The sequence below is a fragment of the Ornithorhynchus anatinus genome, chromosome 2 (assembly GCF_004115215.2).
Source record: "Ornithorhynchus anatinus isolate Pmale09 chromosome 2, mOrnAna1.pri.v4, whole genome shotgun sequence".
Taxonomy (NCBI): Eukaryota; Metazoa; Chordata; class Mammalia; order Monotremata; family Ornithorhynchidae; genus Ornithorhynchus; species Ornithorhynchus anatinus.
This window is the reverse complement of record NC_041729.1, coordinates 133943290-133965178: the sequence shown is the minus strand read 5'-3', so window position 1 is coordinate 133965178 and position 21889 is coordinate 133943290. Positions and strand designations below refer to the sequence as shown.

The 21889-nt window shown below is 52.0% G+C and overlaps 1 protein-coding gene across 1 annotated transcript; it reads right to left on the bottom strand.

Annotated features, from left to right (window-relative positions):
* Positions 1–1940: 1940 nt before the first annotated feature.
* ACOD1 (aconitate decarboxylase 1) lies at positions 1941–20348 on the bottom strand. The gene is made up of 5 exons (XM_029058127.2): positions 20287–20348; positions 19172–19333; positions 9597–9686; positions 8499–8704; positions 1941–3878 (listed from the first exon to the last, which is right to left on the bottom strand). The coding sequence occupies exons 1-5, from the start codon at positions 20296–20298 to the stop codon at positions 2924–2926; spliced, it is 1425 nt and encodes a 474-aa protein (XP_028913960.1). The 5' UTR covers positions 20299–20348; the 3' UTR covers positions 1941–2923.
* Between the last annotated feature and the right edge of the window lie 1541 nt (positions 20349–21889).

Here is a 21889-nt window from a genome sequence, read left to right as displayed (position 1 = left end):
CTATTACACTGTGAATGATAAAAAAGGCACGAGTGAAACCAGAAGTTTTTGAAAATGAAATCCAAATTTTAAAATAATAAAATGCGGTTGTTACCCCACATTAGATTTTCTTTAGCCCCCTGGGCTCAGGGTACTAGAGTGGTATGACTTGTCTAAGGTTGTGCAGTGACTGTGAAAATAATCCAGCGGTGGTGACTTGGTCCACGCACTCGCGTTCATTGAATGCTTACTGGGGGCAGAAAACACTGTGCTAGGTGTTCAGGAGAGTAGAATAAATGTAAAGTCTCTGCCCTCGAGGCCTTTACTATTTAGAAGAGAGATGGGCTTAACGTAGGGAACCGGGTTCTAGTCCCGGCTTTGTCGCTCGTCTGCTGCGTGACCTTGGGCAAGGCATTTCACTTCTTCGTGCCTCAGCGACCTCATCCGTGAAATGGGGATTACGACCGTGAGCGCCATGGTGAGACACGGACTGTAGCCAACCTGATTACCCTGTACCTACCCCCCACCGCTCAGAAAGTGCCCGGCACGTGGTAAGCGCCTAATAAATACCATTAAAAAAAATACGGTATAAGACTTGCTGACCCAGTTGAGCTGCCCACTCGTCTCCGCTCTAACCGGCAATTTCGTTACATGATTTGGACGTGCCACAGGGGAAGTGTTAGAAAATGATCTTCTGCCAACGTGAGTCTGTTCTGATATAACATGATCCACACAGGGGCCCAAAGAGAGTTCGTTCGTTCGTTCGTTCGGTCGTTCGTTCGTTCGGTCGTATTTATGGAGTGCTTACTATGTGCAGAGCACTGTACTAAGTGCTTGGGAAGTACAATTCAGCAACAAATAGAGACAATCCCTGTCCACAGCGGAGAAGAGAGAGAGCGAGTGGGTGTGGGGTGTCAGTCTGGGCAGGGACCGTCTCTATCTGTTGCCGATCTGTCCATTCCAAGCGCTTAGTCCAGTGCTCTGCACAGAGTAAGCGCTCAATAAATACTATCGAATGAATGAATGATTCTGCGACCCGCTACCTCGGTCTTAGTGCGTGGAGCTGTAAGAGTTCTTTGCGCTTCTTTACGTGTCTGCAGCTGGACGGAATGTAACGCGGTAAGACAGCAAGGAGTGGCAAAAGGGTGACGGCTTAGGATCGCCGTTTACTTATTTTCCATATTTATTTATTCTTTCATTCAACAGTATTTATCGAGCGCTTGCTATATGCAGGGCACTGCTAAGCGCTTGGAACGTACACATCGGCAACAGATAGCGACAGTCCCTGCCCTCTGATGGGCTTACGGTCTAATCGGGGGAGACAGACAAAAACGGCAATAAATTATCCGTATGGATAAATTTATCCATTTATCCGTTTATTTTTTTCCACATTTATTCCTTTTAGTGACAGTTATATCTATTTTTTTTCCACCTGCTCTAGTTTAAACTCATCTCCATCCCTGTCATCTCCATCCCTAAACAGTACCGGTCTCAAGGGCAGAAATCTGTAGGGAAAAACATCAGTCACGCCGTTGTCTCTGAACCTTTAACCCATCGACGAGATCGACTGAACGCTTCGTGTACGCAGATGGCCCTACTAAGTGCTCGGGAGAGTCCAGCCCAACAGGTCCGGCAGAAAGGTTCCCTGCCCACGCGGAGCTTACAGTCTAGAGGGGGAGACACACATTAAATTTAAATAAGCTTCCGTCTCTAGCTCATTCATTCCTACTAAACCAATGTTTCTGTAATGCAAATACTTCCAAAAACGCGCATTTCCCAAAGCACATCAGGGCAGACGTGACTGCATTCGGTTACATCCCCAGGTTTAATGACAGTAACGATGGTGGTATCCGTCAAGCGCTGTTCTAAGCACCGGGGGGATACGGGGTGATCAGAATGTCCCACGTGGGGCTCCCGGTTCTGATCCCCATTTTACAGATGAGGTAACCGAGGCCCCGAGAAGTCAAGTAACCTGCCCACGGTCACACAGCCGACGAGTGGCAGAGCCGGGAGTCGAACCCGTGACCCACGCCAGGTTTGGCAGTCGGTGGCTGCGTGAAAGGTTGGAAGATGAGTGGGGAGGGCGGGGCTAGGCTTGGGGGGACGGTCTCCCTCTCGTGCTGCACTCTTGAGGGTCCGACGCGATAGCGGCCCCGTGGGGCCGGGCGAGCCCGTGCGTTACGCCCGCGGGGAGAGACGGAGGAGGAAGGCGTGGCGCGGATCCCCGCGGCCACACGGCTGGAGCGGGATTTACCCCCGTCGGTCGTCTTTATCGAGGGCTCGCTGTGCGGAGGGCACCGTACCGGACCCCCCGGGAGAGTACGATACGCCAGAATTAGCCGACGCGTTCTCTGCCCGCGGTAACCTTGCGGTCTGAAGAACCCCCTCTCCGTCTCTCAACTGGCCCTCGGTTACCCTCGCCCTCTAGCCCGCCCGCTTCCCTCGAGCACCCCAGGGGGTGGGCGGACAGCTAGGTGTTCAGGCCAACAGGTGGGCGTCAGGCGGGTCTCTTATTGCAACTGCTTTCACGGGGTGGGTGAGCAACGAGGGGGAGCGTGAGAGCCCACCCCGGGGCCTAGTATAATATCCGGCGCACGCTAAGCGCCTAACAGGTACCGTGACAATGACAGTTACATGAACGTCCGCCTTCCCCGCCGGACCGTGAGCTCACTGTGGGCGGGGAGCGTGTCCACCGACTCCGCCGCGTCGCGACGGTAGCATCCGTGGCATCCGTTAAGCGTTCACTAGGTACCGGGCACTGTACTAAGCCCCGGGGTGGGTACGGAGCAATCAGGTTGCACGCGCTCCCTGTCCCGCGGTCGCGGTCTCAATCCGTACTTCCCAGGTGAGGGAATCGGGGCCACGAGAAGTGAAGCGACTCGCCCGGCGGAGAGGCGGCGGGGGCGGGACTGGCACCCGGGTCCTTCTGACTGCCGGGCCCTTCCTAGGCCGAGCGCATCTTGGAGCCTTCCTTGGGGGACGAGGTCCCCTTCAAACACGTGGTTAACAGGGAGCAGTCGTCCAGGGCTTCCAGCCCGTCCACCGCCTTGACGACGGCTTCCACCGCCTCCGGGCAGAGCGCCGTGGAAGCGTTGACCCTGAACTTGTCCTCCAGGTCCCCGGGGCTCAGCGGCTTCCGCCAGTGGCCGTAGAAGGCGTCGCAGCGTTCGGTGAAGGTCTCCCCGCCCCGGAGGGTCACGCTGACTTCGCAGTAGAGGGTGTCGAAGTTGGGCCGGTTGTCCGGAGGGTGCTCCAGCCGCACCCTCTCCAGCAGCCGCCTCAGCCGCGGCCTGTCCCGCCGGTCCCCGTGGAAGGAGCGGACGGAGACGCCGCCGTCCAACAGGGCCGCGCAGGCCACGAACTGGAAGGAGTGGCGGGCCTCGTGCTCCGACTCCGGGAAGGGCCGGTCGACGTACCGGACGTCCGGGACCCGCAGGACGATCCTCTCGATCTGCTCCGGGCCGGGAGGCGAGGCCTTCCCGGCCGCCATGCTCTCCCCGACGGCGGAGGCGGCGTCGGCCACCCAGTGGGTGCCCAGGTGGGCGGGGAAGCGCTTGGTGGCCACGTCCTGCCGGTCCAGCAGCCAGGGATAGGACTCTAAAGCGGGCAGGGCCTCGGGGCCGTAGTCGGAGTAGAAGGCCCCGAAACCGGCGGGCAGGTCCAAGATGCGAGGGTTTCCCCGGAGGCCGAGGAAGGCCAGGCGGGCGGCCTCCAGGCCGTGCCGGGCCGCGTTGCCGACGTGGAGGGGCTTGGTCTGGGTGGCGGCGTTGGCCATGGGCGCCCCCGCGTAGGAGGCGGCGATGGCCAGGGCCTCCCGGCACTCGGCCGGCTCGAGCCCCAGGAGCTTGGCGGCCGCCGCGGCGCTCCCCAGGGTGCCCACCACCGCCGGCGGGTGGAATCTGAAAAGCAGACGGCGCGGTGAGCCCCGGTCGGTCCTATCTACCGAGCGCTCCCTGGGTGCCGAGCACCGCTCCGAGTGCCTGGGAGACTACGCTAGAACATTCGTCCGTTCGGTCGTATCTACTGGGCGCTTACGGTGTACTGAGCTCTTGGGAGAGGACGATGTAACCTTCATTCAGTTAGACCTATCGCTCGCTTACTGGGTAGTAATAATGACAACGATGACGGCGTACGTTAAGTTCTACTGCGGGCCGAGCGCCGTTTAAGTGCCGGGGGAGTCCAAGTGATCGGGTCGCCCCACGTGGGGCTCCCGGGCTTCGTCCCCATTTTACAGATGAGGGAACCGGGGCACAGAGAAGCGAGGCGACTTGCCCAAAGTCGCGGAGCTGGGGTTAGAGCCCACGACCTACGAAGCACTGTACTGAGCGCTTGGGAGAGGACGTTCGTTCGTTCAGTCGGATTTATCGAGTACTTACTGGGTGTAGAGCACTGTATCAGCGCTCGGGAGGGGACGGTGTAACGTTCGATGGGATTTACTGAGCACTTACCATGTGCAAAGCTCTTGGGAGAGGACATTCGTTCATTCGATTGGATTTATTGAGCACTTACTGCGTGCAGAGCACCGTACTAGGAATTGGGGAGGGGACGAAGTAACGTTCGGCCGATTTACCGAGCGCTTACTGCGCACAGGGCACTGTCCTAAGTGCAACGTTCATTCAGTCGACTTGTTGAGCGCCGACTGTGTACGGGGCACCGTCCCCAGCGCTTGGGAGAGGACAATATAACATTAATTCGCTCAGTCAGATTGATCGAGCGCTTACTGTGTACAGGGCACCGAACTAAGCGCCTGGGAGAGGACACTATAACAATAAACAGGCGCTTCCCCTGCCCGCGCGACCTTACAGAATAGAAGGGGGAGACAGACACCGATGGCAATAAAGAAATAAATGACAGGTAGGTAAAGAAAGTCCCGTGGGGTTAGGACGGGGGATGAATAGAGGCGACGCAGAAGGGATTGGGAGAAGAGGAAAGGAAGGTTTAGCTCCTTACGGGCAGGGAACACGTTCATCCATTCAATAGCATTTATTGAGCGCTTGCTATGTGCAGAGCACTGTACCGAGCGCTCGGAATGGACGGTTGGGCAACACGTAGAGACAGTCCCTGCCCACTGACGGGCTCCCGGTCTAACACGAGAAGCGGCGTGGCTCAGTGGAAAGAGCCCGGGCTTGGGAGTCAGAGGTCACGAGTTCGAACGCCGCCTCGGCCACTTGTCAGCTGGGTGACTGTGGGCGGGTCGCTTCACTTCTCTGGGCCTCGGTTACCTCATCTGTAGAGTGGGGATTAACCGTGAGCCTCACGTGGGACAACCTCGTTACCCTGCATCTACCCCAGCGCTTAGAACGCGTAGTAAGCGCTGAACCAATACCAACATTATTAACATGTCTACATACAAAGTTATCATCCTCTCCCAAGTAGGGATGGGGACTGTGAGCCCCCCAGGGGACGGGGACCGTGTCCAACCTGATTTGCTTGTCTTCACCCCAGCGCCTGGCCCGTCGGAAGCGCTGAACAAATGCCATCGCTATCATTATTATTATCCCCCTCCCGGGACGGGCCGGGGGAGGTCTAGGGCGGCGTCTGAACCGAGGTCGAGCAGGCGTCCAAAATCGCAAAACCGGATATAAAAAGCGTCCCGCTCTCTGTCGGTTTCCGGCTGACCGAAGACCAGATTGTCTAGAGCGAGAGTGTATGGCTTCCATCTTGCTGTTAATCTGAGCCCGGCGCTTCGAACAAGTGCCTGGCACGTAGTAAGCGCTTAACAGATTCCGTCATTCTTCTTCTTGGCCGTGGCTTACTGGAATTTCAGGTCCCAGCAGGCCTCTCTGGGCCTTGCAAAGGGATTGTTCAGGGCGGCTCTGGCCCGTATAACCTGCGCCGCCTTCTCCCTCTCAGCGGAGGAGCCCCACGTGGGACGCGATCACGTCCGAGCCGGTCCTCTCGCATTCACCCCGGCGATTAGCTCGGCGCTCGGCTCCTAGCTGAGTGCTCGAGAAGCAGCACGGCTTAGCGGAAAGAGCCCGGGCCTGGGAGCCGGAGGGGCCTGGCTTCTAATTCCGGCTCCGCCACGCGTCTGCTGTTGTGCGGCCTTGGGCCAGTCGCTTCTCTTCCCTGGGCCTCGGTTCCCTCATCCGTAAGATGGGGATTAAGAGGGTGAGTCCCGTGTGGGACAGAGACTGTGGCCAACCCGATTACCTTGTATCTACTCCCGCGCTTAGAACGGTGCTCGGCACATGGCATGCATGTAATAATAACGTCGGTATCTGTTAAGCGCTTACTATGTGCAGAGCACCGTTCTGAGCGCTGGGGTAGACGCGGGGTGATCAGGTTGTCCCCCGTGAGGCTCACAGTCTTCATCCCCATTTTACAGATGAGGTGACTGAGGCACAGAGCAGTGAGGTGACTCGCCCACAGTCACCCAGCTGACAAGCGGCAGAGCCGGGATTCGAACCCATGACCTCTGACTCCCAAGCCCGTGTTCTTTCCGCTGAGCCATGCTGCTTCTCTAGTATAGCCATTATACTAGCATAGTATGCTTCCCTTCTCTAGCCGTTCTGCTTCTATAATGTAGCCGGTACCATTATGGTTACTATTATTAATAGTGATATTATAATAGCATAGGATATTGTAATTATCTAACACTATGTTATATAATCATTAAATATGTCATCACATAATAACGTGATATCGATATAACGGTATCCCGTCGATACCATATATTATTATAATACATGACATATCATATTATTGCAATACGATTACAATATTGTTATTACAATATCACACTGAATTATATTATATGATATCTTATAACACCATGATATATAATATATTCAAGTATATTAAATAGAGAGAGTTATATTATGTAATATGACATATTATAATATATTGTATTATAGTGTACATTTCAGCACATCATATACTGTACTATAATTATAAGCTATACGACATGATAATTACATAATTATATAGTTATGATATTATAACATTGTTAATAATAATATTTTGTAATAAATTCCATCCTCGACATTAACCTATGGGTCACCTCAACATTCGGGGACCCATTTCAGTTCTGGGACCCCAAGGCTACAAACATGCTAATTCTCCCACTAAACTGTAAGCTCCCGGTGGGCCGGGGATGTGGCTACCAACTGTTGTACTCTCTTAACTGCATAGTACAGTGCTCTGCACACAGTAAGTGCTCAATAGATACCATTGATTGAGGGAAGTCGGTGACAGTGTCAAAATCAAACCGGGCTATTTGGGGTTTTCCCTTCAGAACTTTCCTTAGCGTAACATGCCTGCTACCGCTAATGCCAATAATAATGATAACGGCATCTGTTAAGCACTTCCTACGTCCGAAGCACCGCTCTAAGCGCCGGGGGGGCGGGGGGATACAAGGTGATCGGGTCGTCCCACGTGGGGCTCACCGTCTTAATCCCCGTTTTACAGATGAAGTAACTGAGGCCCAGAGAAGCGAAGTGACTTGCCCAGGGTCACACAGCTGACAAGCGGCAGAGGCGGCATCAGAACCCCGACCCCTGACTCCCAAATCCGAAGTCTTTCCACTGAGCCACGCTACTACTACTAATCACTGTGGTGTTTAAGTTGCTTACTACAGTAATGATAACTGTGGTATATTTCAAGTGCTTACTATGTGCCAAACACTGTACTAAGCTCCAGGGTAGACAGAAGAGGATCGGGTCAAACACGGCTCCAGGCCCAGCCTGAAGCGCAGCCTCAAGAGGCAGGAGCAAGTCTCTGCCGCTCGTCTGCTGTGTGACCTCGGACGGGTCATTTCACCTCTCTATGTCTCAGTCACCTTGTCTATAAAATGGGAATTGAGACTGTCAGCGCCATCTGTGTCCAACCTGATTATCCTGTAGCGACTCCAGCGCTTAGTACAGTGCCTGGCACATAGTAAGCGCTTAACCGATACGTTAAAAAGGGAACTGATCACGTTGTATCGACTCCAGCGCTCGGTACGGTGCCTGGCACATAGTGAGCGCTTAACAGATACCTTCAAAAAGGGTTACTGAGTATCCCGTATCAACTCCAGCGCTTAGTACAGTGCCCGACACATAGTAAGCGCTTAACCGATACGTTAAAAAGGGAACTGACTACGTCGTATCAACTTCAGCGCTTGGTGCGGTACCTGGCACGTAGTAAGCGCTCAACAGATACCTTAAAAAAAGGGTGCCGATAAGCCTGTAGCAGCTCCGGCGCTTAGTACGGTGCCTGGCACGTAGTAAACGCTTAACAGATACCTTAAAAAAGGGTTACTGAGTATCCTGTATCGACTCCAGCGCTCAGTACAGTGCCTGGCACAGAGTAAGCGCTTAACAAGTACCTTAAAAACAAAAAAGGGCTACGGAGGCTAGATGAAAACCTGAGCTGACGGATGCTGACTTCTACGGAGAAGGGGGAGCTGCCTCGGCTCCCGTCTCCTCCGCCTGTGGATTCGTCATTCGCCGCGCCTTCTGCCGGACGCTGGTTGAAGGCAGAAGCCTTCCTCCCCTCCCCTCCGTTCCTCGTAACTCCGTCGCCAGGTTCCCTCATACCTCTTTGGAATGTCGCTGGCCTCATTGGAAAAGCGCATCAGTCGGCCTTGCACCTCGATCCCGACGTTGAAAGCCAAAAGCAGGTCGAGCCCGGATATTTTAGGCTTCTGCGGCAGGGCTTCCGACAAGGCGATGAGGACCGGGAGCACGGCTCCCGACGGGTGAGTGGCTGGATGCCAGGTGTCATCAAAATCCATCGAGTGGACCTGGGCGGGGAAACGGGAGAGAACCGAAGGCAATCGTGTCCTCTTCCAGGTCCCCGATAGACCCGGGCCCCGGCCGTCTGATCCCAGCAGAGAAAGGACGACCAGGTTCCGAAGCGTCGAGGGTTCTCTTGGGTTTAGAGGATTATCTGGTTTCAGGATGACTTTGCCAGAGGTGCTCTGGATAAGAGGGGGGCGATCGGGAGGTGCTCTGGATAAGAGGGGGGAGGTGGTCCGGATAGGAGAGGGGCGATCGGGAGGTGTTCTGGATAGGAGAGGGGCGATGGGCAGGAAATCAGTCGTATTTATCGAGCGCTTACTTTATGCAGAGCACTGGGCTAAGTCCTCGGAAGGGTACGCTACAACAGAACTAACAGAACTTGGCTATAATGAGCTTACTCTCTAGAGGGGGAGAGAGACATTCGTATGAACTCATACGGAATTTATAACTTTAAAGATATGTGTACGGGTTCCGTGGAGTCGGTGGCGGGGCGAGTATCAAACGTCCAAAGCACGCGCCCTCTTTATTCACCCCACCCTCGGCCCTTCTGCACTTAATGTACGTATCCGTAATTTGTTTATATCAATGTCTACCTTCCCCTCGAGACCGTAAGCTCCTTGTGGGCAGGGAATGGATTTGTCAACTCTACTATATTGTAGTCTCCCAAGCCTGCTTTCCGCTCAGTAAATATGATCGACTGGGGCAGAGTCAAGGGCAGTCACCGGGAGGAAATCCCAGAGAGGTTTGTCGTACCGTCCCGGGCCTGCCACCCATCGTAAATCTGCAGTTCTCTACGGGCTCCACGCTGGCTTGCTCTAGGGTACCGGAAACCCAGACAATAAGCACGGATAACGCCACGGGCCTAACGGTTGAGATAAAAGAAAATTTCCTTACTGCCACTCCGTTCACAAAAGCGGCGTACGCCGGCGGGAGTCTGAAATCGGAATGGCCCCAGACAGTGCTGGTTGCATTGGAGCTGAAGATCTGGAAAAAATCGACAGACGTGAAGAGATTCACTGGAGCGAACGTAGCCGACGGGTGACGCGCCAGATCCCAAACGCATAGCTTTTGCCATTTTATTTTGACCCGTTCAGAGACCAGTTAAAACGGAGAAACAGCATGGCCTAGTGGAAAGACCCCGGGCCTGGGAATCGGAGGACCCGGGTTCTAATCCTAGCTCTGCCACGGGTCCCATTTAGGCTGTGAGCCGGTTGTTGGGCAGGGATTGTCTCTATCTGTTGCCGAATTGTACATTCCAAGCGCTTAGTACCGTGATCTGCGCATAGTAAGCGCTCATTAAATACGATTGAATGAATGAATGACCTCAGGCAAGTCTCTTATCTTCTCTGTTCCTCAGTTACCTCTTCTGTAAAATAGAGATTAAATCCCATCCTTCCTAGTTAGAAAGCGAGCCCCATCTGGGACAATCGATCAGTCAATTATTCATATTTATCGAGCGCTTACTCTGTGTGGAACCCTGAACTAAGCACTTGGGAGAGTATAGTGTACGTTCTCTGCTCACAGTGAGCTCGCAGATCAGAGGGGAAAAGGGACTGCATCCCACCTGATCACCTTTCATCCACCCCAGCGCTTAGTACAGTGCTTGGCGCCTAGCTTGGCACCTACCAAGTACCCCGCCAGATTTAAAGTGAACCTGGGCTTTCTCCTCCCTTGGCGTGGCAAAATAAGGGAAATACCGAGCTGAAGAACCTTTCTTCAAGTACTTCCTGCCAAACCCCCAGCTCCACTAGAGAAGCAGTGTGGCGTAATGGATAGAGCACAGCCCTGGGAGTCAGAAGGACCTGAGTTCTAATCCTGGATCCGCCACATGTCTGCTGTATGACTTTAGGCAAGTCACTTAACTTGTCTGGGCCTCAGTTACCTCATCTGTGAAATGAGGATTTGGAGTGTGAGCCCCATTTGGGACAGGGACTGTGTCCAACCCGATTAACTTCTATCTACCCCGGGGCTTAGAAGGGTGCTTGGCACATAGTAAGTGCTTAACAAAGGCTATTGTTATTATTAGTAAGAGAGTGTGGACAAGGTTTTAAGTCTAGCGCTGGTGAACCTCTGGCGGGGCTTGCCCGGTGGCTCCTTCTCCCAACCCCGCAGAAAGGCTTGGGTCCAGATGCCAAGTGTGCCCCTGAGGGTACGATTTGCATAAGTGGCACTTGATTAGACTATTGATAACAATAATTATTATACATTTGTTAAGTGCTTACTCTGTGCCAAGCACTATTCTCAGCGCTGACACAGATACAAGGTAATCAGGTTGTCCCACGTGGGGCTCACAGTCTTCACCCCCATTTTACAGACGAGGGAACTGAGTCCCACAGAAGTTAAGTGGCTCGGCCAAGGTCACACCAGCAGACAAGTGGCGGGGCCGGGATTAGAACCCACATCCTCTGGCTCCCAGGCCCGTATTCTTGCCACTGGGCCTCGCTGCTTCTCCGAATGTATCTGGGCGTCCTAGCGGATCCACCAACCCCTAGTCAGAGGGGTTGAATTAACACCCGGCGATGAGCCGTGTACCCCGTGATTGGCATCTGCCGCTCACACGGCCCAATTTAACACGGTGCGCGCTCTCCATCCTCCCCCGTCTCCCACAGTGGGAGACCGTAAGCTCCCCGTGGGCGGGGAATGTGTCTGCTTATCGTTGTACTGCACTCAGTACGGTACAGCGCTCCGCACACAGTAAGCACTCAATAAATACAATCGAATGAACGAATTCACCACCGCAGCTGCCCTCCCAGGGCCCTGGGTGTTAAGAGAAAGGTCACAGAGTCACTCGATCATCTTAATGGAATGCTTACTGTAGGCAGGGAGCTCTCCTGAGCTCTTGGGCAAATACACTGTAACACTTTACAGACCCATTCCCTGCCCACGTTGAGCTTCCAGTCCATTCATTCACTAGTATTTATTGAGCGCTTACTACGTGCGGAGCACTGTACTAAGCGCTTGGAGTGTACAAGTCGGTAACAGATAGAGGCAGTCCCTGACCTTTGACGGGCTTACGGTCTAATCGGGGGAGAGGGGAGTCCAGAGGGGAGCCCCCCTTCCTCTTCCCGGGGGCCCTCCCGCCGGCCGCAAGATCAGGCGACTTTGTAATCGACTACGAAGACTAGGAAGATCGGGAGCCGATATAAAGCGCCCGCTTCTCCGACGACCTCGAAGGATTTCGCCTGATTGACGTGCCAGGGGGCAAAACGGGCCAATCTGTCGCAGAACTCCCCCGGAGAACCTGCACCCATCATCTCTGAAAAGACTCATTCATTCGGTTGTACTGAATGAGCGCTTACTCTGTGCAGAGCACTCTCTTAGGCGCTCGGGAGAGTGCGACACAACAATAAACGGATACGTTCCCTGCCCAGGACGAGCCGAGGGATTCGAAGCCAGTCAGCTCTCTGGGTCGGAGGACACCGAGCAGGTAGGTTCGCCGAGGTGTTTCCGTCCCCCAGCTCTCGCCCTAGCCTTGGGGTCGGGGGCCTTCTGGCCGGTACCCCAATTTCTCCCTGCCAGGGCGCACCCCTGCTTCCTTATGTAAAATCAGGCTTCTCCTGGCCGGGAATCAGAAAGAGGGAAGTGATGACGGTGAACACACAGTCATGGGAACAAGCCGAGTAGTGGATTTAGCCTCGGAGGACGATCTGGGGTGTCCCCGGACATCCCCGGATTTCCGGGACCCGGACGCCACTCTCCCCGACGCCCTTCCCCTCGCCTGTCCCCGCTCGCTATCTTCCCCTCATCCGTAAACTGGTTCGGACATCAAAGAGCAAATGGACTACGAGGCCAAAGGAGAAGTGAAGCAGGAAGAGCATTAGGAGGAGAAAAGCAGAAAAGAGGAAGGGAGACCAGAAAGAGAAGAATGAGCAGAAGCGTGTTATCCCTGAACCCAGTTGAAGAAAAAAGTATCGTTTGTAAAAAAGTAATACAGGACGCGCAGATTCAAGAAACTGTGGGGCTTCCCGTTTTCTTTCCTAGCTCTCACATTCACGACGGGTAGATGAGGCTTGCCGAAAGTAGATCCGAACACCTAAAGTCCAATCACCTCCAATTTAAGGTTTTTCATTCACTCGGTTCTGGCTTGGAACCACTGCTCATGCGTACGGCTATTAGAAACCTACTAGAGGTGCACACTGATCAAACATCCATTAGGCATCTCTTCGATCGGGATGTGACTTTTAGATATAAAAATAAATACTGTGCTTAACTGGGGCTCTCGCAGGGTCGGTCTTTAAGGCAAAAATTATCTTTGAAAAGAGCATAACGAACAGTCTCAAAAACGGTCAAGAGTACTTGCGGTGTCTTTATTACGGGAAGAGGACGTGTCTGTTAATTCTGTCGTATTACAGCCTCCCAAGTGCTTAGTACAGTGCTCTGCACGTAGTCGACCGCCAATAAATACCCCCGATTGAGTAATTGATGGCAAAGAGGCTTCTGACTGGTTAGCCAGGGAGTAGAGTTACTGCTAAGATTTCTGTTGCAATTCAGAGCCTAGAATCTCCTCGACCTTGGTACGCTTTAACCTTAACGGGGTTTGCCTGTCACGGCCCAGGCTTCTGGAAGCTTCTCATTTGTCAGGATCGTGAAAGGCTGCAAGGGGTTGATGGTGTGTTTAGTTTCCTGCAAGTAGACCAACCTTCGGGCTACCTACTAACCGTGCTGAGAGTCTCGATGGCCACCCGAGACAGTAGCGAGGAGAAAAACTATTTGCCATTTTTCCTTGTAGCCTGTGGACGGGGTCGCCGTCTTAATGGGGGTTGCAGAAATATTTTTCTGGAGCTCCCCGCGGGTGTCTTTATTCCCAGGAAACTAACATGGAGCCTTGGAGGTGTGGATGTTTTGGTGCTTTGGGTATATTACCAGTGCGAGTTTAGAGTGGACCTGAAAAAGATAACCTAGGGATAGAGCAGCGGCCTGGGAGTTAGAAGGACCTGGGTTCTAATCCCGGCCCCAGCACTTGTCTGCTGTGTGACCTCGAGCAAGTGGTTTAACTTCTCTGTACCTCGGCTACTTCATCTGTAAAATGGGGATGAACACTGTGTGCCCCAGGTGGGACGTGGACTGTGTCCAACCTGATTATCTACCCCAGCGCTTAGTACGGTGCTTGGCACGTAGTAAAGTACTTAACAAATACCATAAAAAACCCCAAAACCCAGAAGACGGTCAGTGTGGCACTTGCCGCCGTGATCCTTTAGGCCCTGGGCCACATTAAGATGTAACCGATAGGACGTAACTGTTTAGATCTTGGCTGCCTCCAGAAGCAGCGCGGCTCAGTGGAAAGAGCACGGGCTTTGGAGTCAGAGGTCATGGGTTCGAATCCCGGCTCGGCCACTTGTCAGCTGTGTGACTGTGGGCAAGACACTTCACTTCTCTGTGCCTCAGTTACCTCATCTGTAAAATGGGGATTAAGACTGTGAGCCCCACTTGGGACAACCTGATTCCCCTCTGTCTACCCCAGTGCTTAGAACAGTGCTCTGCACATAGTAAGCGCTTAACAGATACCAAACAAATACAACATTATTATGTCTTCCTTCTATCCAGTGGACGGAAGAAGATAACGTTAGGAATCAAGAACTGATTTTCGGTCTACTCGATTAATAAAAGTGCTCACTGAGTTTTGAGTTCAGTTTCCCAATCCTGTAAGCCCTGGCTAATTCTTTCCATGTCGCCTCACCCAGAGATGTTGCAAATGTTTTTAGTACTATTAATAGCTTCAGCCCCACCACACTGATGTTACATATCTGCAACTTATTTTAATGTCTGTCTTCCCCACTAAACCCCAAGCCCCTCGTGGGCAGAACATCTACCAGACGCTCAGTACGGGGCTCTGCACACACTAAGTGCTCAATGAATTGAACACTTGAAAAGTGCTATGGGGTGGGGAGAGCATGAGGAGCCAAGTGCTTACAGGGTGTGGAAGTGCTAAAATGGAAATAGGTGGAGAGATATAAAATGAGGTGGATTAAAAATGTACAGGAGACGACCTCCCGGAAGAGATTTTATCGCAAACTTCTCGAGGTCAAGAATCATCATGTCTAAAACATCCGTTTTACTCTCCCGAGTGCTTAGTACTGTGCTCTACCTACGGTAATTGCCCAATAAATAGTACCGATGAACTAACTAGTTGACCGGTAACTGGTAGCAGTTTGAAAGGATAGGAAAGGATGGATTTTAGCAACGCGTGACCGGAGAACTGACTGGTTGTGGTGACGGACAGAATATGTGAGTTGTACGAGAGAGACGAGTAGAAGATAATGCCAAGGTTGTGGGCTGGGAGACAGGGAGGATGGCGGTGCTGTTACAGTAATGGGAAACTTAGGGAAAAGGGAGAGAAGGTGAGGAGTTCTGTTTTGGATTTATTAGGTATGCTGTGTCTGTGGGCTATCCGAGCAGTGAAAACTGTAAAGAAGGAGAGAGATCAGGGCTGGAGAGGTAGATTTGGGAATCATATATGTAGAGGTGATAATTGAAGCCATGGGAGTGAATGAGTTCTCCAGTGGAAAATAAAAGGGGACCCAGAATTGAACCCTGAGGGATTCCCGCAGTTAGGAGGTGGGAGGCAGAGGAGGGGCCCGCGAAGGAGACTGTAAAGGGAGTGAGGACCAGGAGAAGACAGTGTCAGTGAAGCCAGGGTTAGGTAATGTTCCCAGGGGAGAGGATGATCCACAGTATCAAAAGCAGCTGAGGAGGCTGGGAGGATCAGGATGGAGTACGGGCCATTGGATTTGACAAGAATTCCGAGAAGGCAGTTTCCATGGAGGGGAGGGGGCAGAAGCCAGATTGAAGCGGGTCGAGGAGAGAACTGGAGGAGAGGAAGTGGAGACAGTGGGTGCAGACAACTTGCTCAAGGAGTTTGGAGACCAATGGTAGGAGGGAGTTGGGCCGATAACTGGAGGGAGCCATGGGGCCAACGGGGGATTTTTTAGGATAGGGGATACGCGAGCATGTTCGAAAGGAGAGGGGGAGAAGCCACGGGAGAGTGAACAGTTGAAGATGGAGGTCAGGGAGGGAAGGGGTAAGTGTTCTGAAAAGGTGCGAAGGGGTGGGGTCGGAAGAGTAGGCTGAGGGGGTGGATTCTGAGGACGTCGGAGGTTTCCTCAAGATACCGCTGGGAAAGCGGGGAGAGTCTAAGAAGAGGGAGGAGGAGGGAGGGACTGGAAAGAAGCAGGGGAGATTTTAGGGTGATCCCACTATTTTATCAATAAAGTAAGCGGTCAGGTCATCGAGGACAAGAGATGACGGGGATGAGTCTGCCTCTGCGGTCGTGTTCAAGAAAAATTGTAGGTGATTAAGAACCCTTTTGCGCAGTCCAGAAAGGTACCCACCTGCACTGGGACAACTCAGACCTCAATCAACCGAGAGTCTCAACTACCTGGTTCAGCTCCCTCTGAGGAGCAGCAGAGTTTATTGGATAGAACACAGGCCTAGGGGTCAGAAGGACCTGGCTTCTAGTCCTGGCTCCTCCACTTCTCTGCTGCGCGCCTGGGGCAGATCACTTGACTTCGCTGTGCCTCAGTCCCCTCGTCTGTAAAATGGGGACGAAGACTGCGAGCCCCACGTGGGACTCGCCACCCGATCACCTACCCCAGCGCTTAGAACAGCACCTGGCACACAGTAAGCGCTTAGAAATACCACGAACGAGAAAGAAGCGCTGCCGTAGAATTCTGTCTCGGGGCCACACACCGTTTCTCCTGTCAGTTCCCTGATGGACAAGGAGGCGGCCGAATGGCGGGCGGTCAACGTGGCGGGCAGACCAGCCGGGTGAGATGCAGTCCACGAAGCAGAGCTTGAAAGGATTGTGGAAACTGAGGCCAAACCTCAAACAACACCAGACAGGGCCCACAAGTTAACACAACCAACCGCACAACAAGGAGCACAGTTTCGGTGTGCTCGACGTGGTATTGATCCCTGAGCCTGTCTCAAAACTTTGCAGCCACTGCCACACCTGCGGGTTATAATAATAGTATCGATAATGTCGGTATCTGTTAAGCACTTACTATGTGCCAAGCACCGTTCTAAGCGCCGGGGTAGATATAATCAGACTGTCCCACGCGGGGCTCGTAGACTTAATCGTCGTCTTACAGATGAGGTAACTGAGGCACAGATCGGTTAAGTGATTTACCCAAAGTCACACAGCTGACAAGTGGCAGAGCCGGGATTGGAACTCACTACCTTTGACTCCCAAGCCCGTGCTCTGGCCACTAGGCCATGCTGCTTCTCTTCTTAAAATGGGAATTTTGCTCTGACTGTGAAGGACACTTCTCTCTCCATTTCTCCCTTTCTCTTTTCCTCCTTCCCCACCCTCCGTCCCGACATTTCCAGAGAGCGAGGCTGGGCAGGAAATTTGAGTGTGAAGACGGTTTCACGCCTGATGATTCCACTTCTGCTGACGAGGGATATCCTGAGGCCTCCCAGACTCAATGTGGAAACAAGATTCCCAGGGCAGCTTGACAGAAAGGCAAGGACCCCGGAGACGCGTACGTCGGGCAACCCTCTGCGGGTCTTTGCTGGCACTTACTATGACACTTCCCCTGTACAAATTCGGGCGCGGATGGAATTTTTGTACAACGTTTTCCCCCTAAAAACCCCCCACAGCGAAGCATTTTCGCCCCAAGTGACCTCACCTGGAGAATGTGGACTGATGCACTTTTCATGGACTATTTTTGCACGAAATTTTAACAGTTTCTATTACTGCTATGAATTTGTGGACGGATTCAGCAACGGTGGTTTCTACCTTACATTAATAATAATAACGTAGCGGGGTGGCTTAGTGGAAAGAGCCCGGGCTTGGGAGCCAGACGTCGTGGGTTCTAACCCTGGCTCCACCACCGTCAGCTGGGTGACTTTGGGCAAGTCTGTGCCTCAGTTACCGCATCTGTAAAATGGGGATTAAATCTGTGAACCCCAAGGGGGACAACCCGATAACTTTGTATCTACCCCAATGCTTGGAACGGTGCGGGGCACATAGGGAGCGTTTAACGAATACAAATTTTATTATTAATAATAATGATAGTACTTGTTAAGCATTTACTATGTGCCAAGCACTGTTCTAAGCGCTTACCTGGGGAAGTCTGTGAATATGTATAGGAATGGCCCTTCCGGGTCACAGAATAGTTCTGGCTCTAACTTCGAGAGGGAGTCACGTGGGCGTGTTTAAGCCCTGTCAAAACGTCCGTGGGATTTTTGGGGTTGGGGGAGGAAAGGCACTCCGGCTAGCCCAAGTCCATGACGGAAGGCTGTAGACTCCCAGACTCCATCAACTACTGGATCCCGTCTGGTGTAGTGGTTAGAGCACGGGCCTGGGAGTCAGAAGGTCCCGAGTTCTAATCGCGGCTCCGCCGCTTGTCTGCTGGGTGACCTGGGGCAAGTCACTTCACTTCTCTGGGCCTCAATTACCTCGGCGTCAAATGGGAATTGAGACCGTGAGCCCCACATGAGACAGGGACTGGGTCCGATCCTATTTGCTTCTATTCACCCCAGCTGTCAGTACAGTGCCTGGCATATAGTAAGTGCTTCGCAAATACCGTAATAATAATAGTTACTATTATTATTTTTAAGACGTTCTAATTTGTCTTTCACCACACCTATCCTCCCCCATCTCTGGTTCTCTGAATGCTGTCTTCTGTTCTTCTGGCCAGACTCTCCTTTTTTTAATGGCATTTGTTATCGCTTACTATGTGCCAGTCACATTACTAAACTCTAGAGTAGATCCAAACTAATCAGGTTGGACACAGACCCTGTCCCACACAGAGCTCACAGTCTTAATCCCCATTTTACAGATGAGGTAACTGAGGCCCAGAGAAGTGAATAATAATACTAATTAACACTTATCATATGCCAGACACTCTACTAAGAGCTGGGGTGGATACAAGCCTATCAAATTGGACACAGTCCCTGTCCTACTTGGGACTCACAGTCTCAATCCCCATTTTACACATGAGGGAACTAAGGTCCAGAGAAGTAAAATGACTTGCCCAGGGTCACATAGAAGACAGGTAATGGAGCTGGAATATAACCCTTAACCCAAGACTACTGGGTTAGTGTTCCCAGACTCAAATGTCCTAGACGGCCTCTTCTCTGGATCCTGCAGAGAGAGGGGAGGGAGGGGGGGCTGTTTGGGGTGGGGTGATGGGGGGGGTGTACGACAGTGTTCATGTATCTGTGTGGGTGTCCCTGTGTGTTGCACAGTGTAGCTGGCTCTTTCTCTGAGCACAAGAGGGTGTTTTTTGGTGTTTATGGGACTGCGATTTAGTATGTCAGTACGCATTCTTATGGGTGCATGAGGGTGAGTCTGAGTGCTTATGAATATGGGTGTCTGCATATCTCTAAATGGAAGTCAGACCGTGTGTCCCTGTAAATATACAGATGTGTAATTTGGTTTTTAATTTATTATCCTCCCCCTGCCCCCCAACCCATTTCTAATTCACGGGTTCCCCAAACGAGTATTCACCGAAGGTCCATCTTACTTTGCTGTATTGGGTGACCTTGTGGAAGACCTCCGTGCCGGTGCCTATCAGTCCGACGCCCAGGGTGTCGAGAATCATCCGTTTGCTCCTGTGAAGAAGCCGCTCCGTCAGGTGCCTGGTTGTCAGGCCGTGGATCACTCTGGAGAAGCTCTCCGTGGCAGACTATCGAAGAAAATAGTCTTCAGTTAACATAATTTACTCAGTTTCTGCATACTGCCTTTCTGCAAAAAGCTAGGATAGACAAAAATCGACATCACCCCCAGAGTAGAGCCGTTTTAGAGAAGTTTATGAAGGCGCCCGGGCCTCGGTTTCATGGCTAAATGAAACATCGAGGGTGGGAATACCGATGTTCTTGCTTCAAAGTCCCCTATTATTGCAATCTAACCACCACGGAGGTTGAGAAAGCGAATGACCCACTTGTTCCATCTAATGTCCAGCAGAGTTCCAAGTTCGTTCGATCGTACTTATCGAGCGCTTACTGTGTGCGCCGCACTAAGGACTTGAAAAGTACAGTTCGGCAACAAATAGAGACAACCACTACCCAACGATGGGCTCACAGTCTAGAGCCATCGTGGAATCTCTGGAATTTCCGGCCAGTCAGGGCATCGTCTGTGTTTTCCCTGCTCGTGTCACCTGTCTGGGGACGGGGACTCAGCAGAGCAGCAGGTTTTACCTACCACACAACCCCTCGTGAACCCAAAAGTCAACTCCAAGAGGACACCCATCAGAGGATGATTAGCCCTGGATTAATGAGGTCTGTGTTCATCCTGCGGAGATTCAAACGAACCCTTAGAAACATCATTTCGATTCCATCTACGAGCCCCTCCACTAGTTGGAATTTGCCTAGGTTTCTAGGGCCTTAAATGATTCCTTCTACACTCAATAAGCACAGCAGCATCCAACGGTGAGCATCAAAGCCTTAGGGCTAACGATTATTCCTTGGGGTTTTTTTCCCCCCTATTCTACATAGCTATCCAATTTTGTCTAACATCATTTGTAGCATCCGTCAAATTTAAATGGTCATTTCCAAAATAGGAGCCAGAACCCCGGGGGAGAGGAAAAAGGGCAAAAGGCAGAAATTGCAAATGGCTACAGGATTCAAGAAGCAGCGATACCTGGAGAGCCATCCTGGCTTAGCGACGGAGGTTAAGGGTATGGAAAGATCCGAGCGGTCACTGGCCCTGGCTGGTTCCACAAGACTTCCTTTATATAGCAGCTGCGTCTTACGCTCTGCCCTGTTTTGTTTTTTTTTTCCCCAGTCAGAAATTTCCTCCCTTTCACCATCTCAAACTTTCCTCTAACCATCTTCCTCCCCATTATGACTTGCAGGACTTAGGGTAACGGGAAAAAATTGTTCATCTTTGGTTGGCGAGCTACGGACTTCAACAGATTCCACCAGCAAAACTGGACTGTGGGTAGAGAGACGGAGAAGCGAGCATTTATCGTGCTGACTCAGCTAAGGCTGAGTGAAGAGGAGGAATCTAGTAATAATAATAATGATGATGTGGGTATTCGTTAAGCGCTTACTATGTGCAGAGCACTGTTCTAAGCGTTGGGGGAGATACGGGGTAATCAGATTGTCCCACATGAGGCTCACAGTCTTCATCCCCACTTTCCAGATGAGGGAACTGAGGCACAGAGAAGTTGAGTGACTTGCCCACAGTCACACAGCAGACGAGCGGCAGAGCCGGGATTCGAACCCACGACTTCTGACTCCCAAGCCCGGGCTCTTTCCACTGAGCCACGCTGCTTAGCATCGATAGCCCTATTCCCCCTCTCCCCATTAACCCTGCTCAGAACTTTAAGGGGGGGGATAGCAAGAATTTGCGGGGACGGGGGCATTTTATCAGGTCTGTGAACTGCACACACTGGGCTTTCTCCTCTTATTAATCAATCAGTCACATTTATTAGTGTTCGCTATATGCAGAACACTATACTGAGTGCCCGGGAGAGTACAAAATAATAATACTAATAATTATGGTATTTGTTAAGCTCTTACTACGTGCCAAGCGCTTTTCTAAGCACTGGCGTAGATATGAGGTAATCAGGTGGTCCCACTTGGGGCTCACAGCCTTCATCCTCATTTTACAGATGAGGTAACTGAGGCACAGAGAAGGTAAGTGGCTTGCCCGAGGGCACGCAGCAGACAAGTGACAGAGCCGGGATTAGAACCCACGTCCTCTGACTCCCAAGCCTGTGCTCTTGCCACTAAGCCAGCACGTTCTCTGCTCATAATGACCTTGCAGTCTAGAGGGGGAGACAGACACGAATATGAATAATAATAATAATAGTATTCATTCATTCATTCAATAGTATTTATTGAGCGCTTACTATGTGCAGAGCACTGTACTAAGCGCTTGGGATGAACAAGTCGGCAACAGATAGAGACGGTCCCTGCCGTTTGACGGGCTTACAGTCTAATCGGGGGAGACGGACAGACGAGAACGATGGCACTAAACAGCGTCAAGGGGAAGAACATCTCGTAAAAACCGATGGCAACTAAATAGGATCAAGGCGATGTACAATTCATTAACAAAATAAATAGGGTAACGAAAATATATACAGTCGAGCGGACGGGTACAGTGCTGTGGGGACGGGAAGGGAGAGGTGGAGGAGCAGAGGGAAAAGGGGAAAAAGAGGGTTTAGCTGCGGAGAGGTAAAGGGGGGATGGCAGAGGGAGTAGAGGGGGAAGAGGAGCTCAGTCTGGGAAGGCCTCTT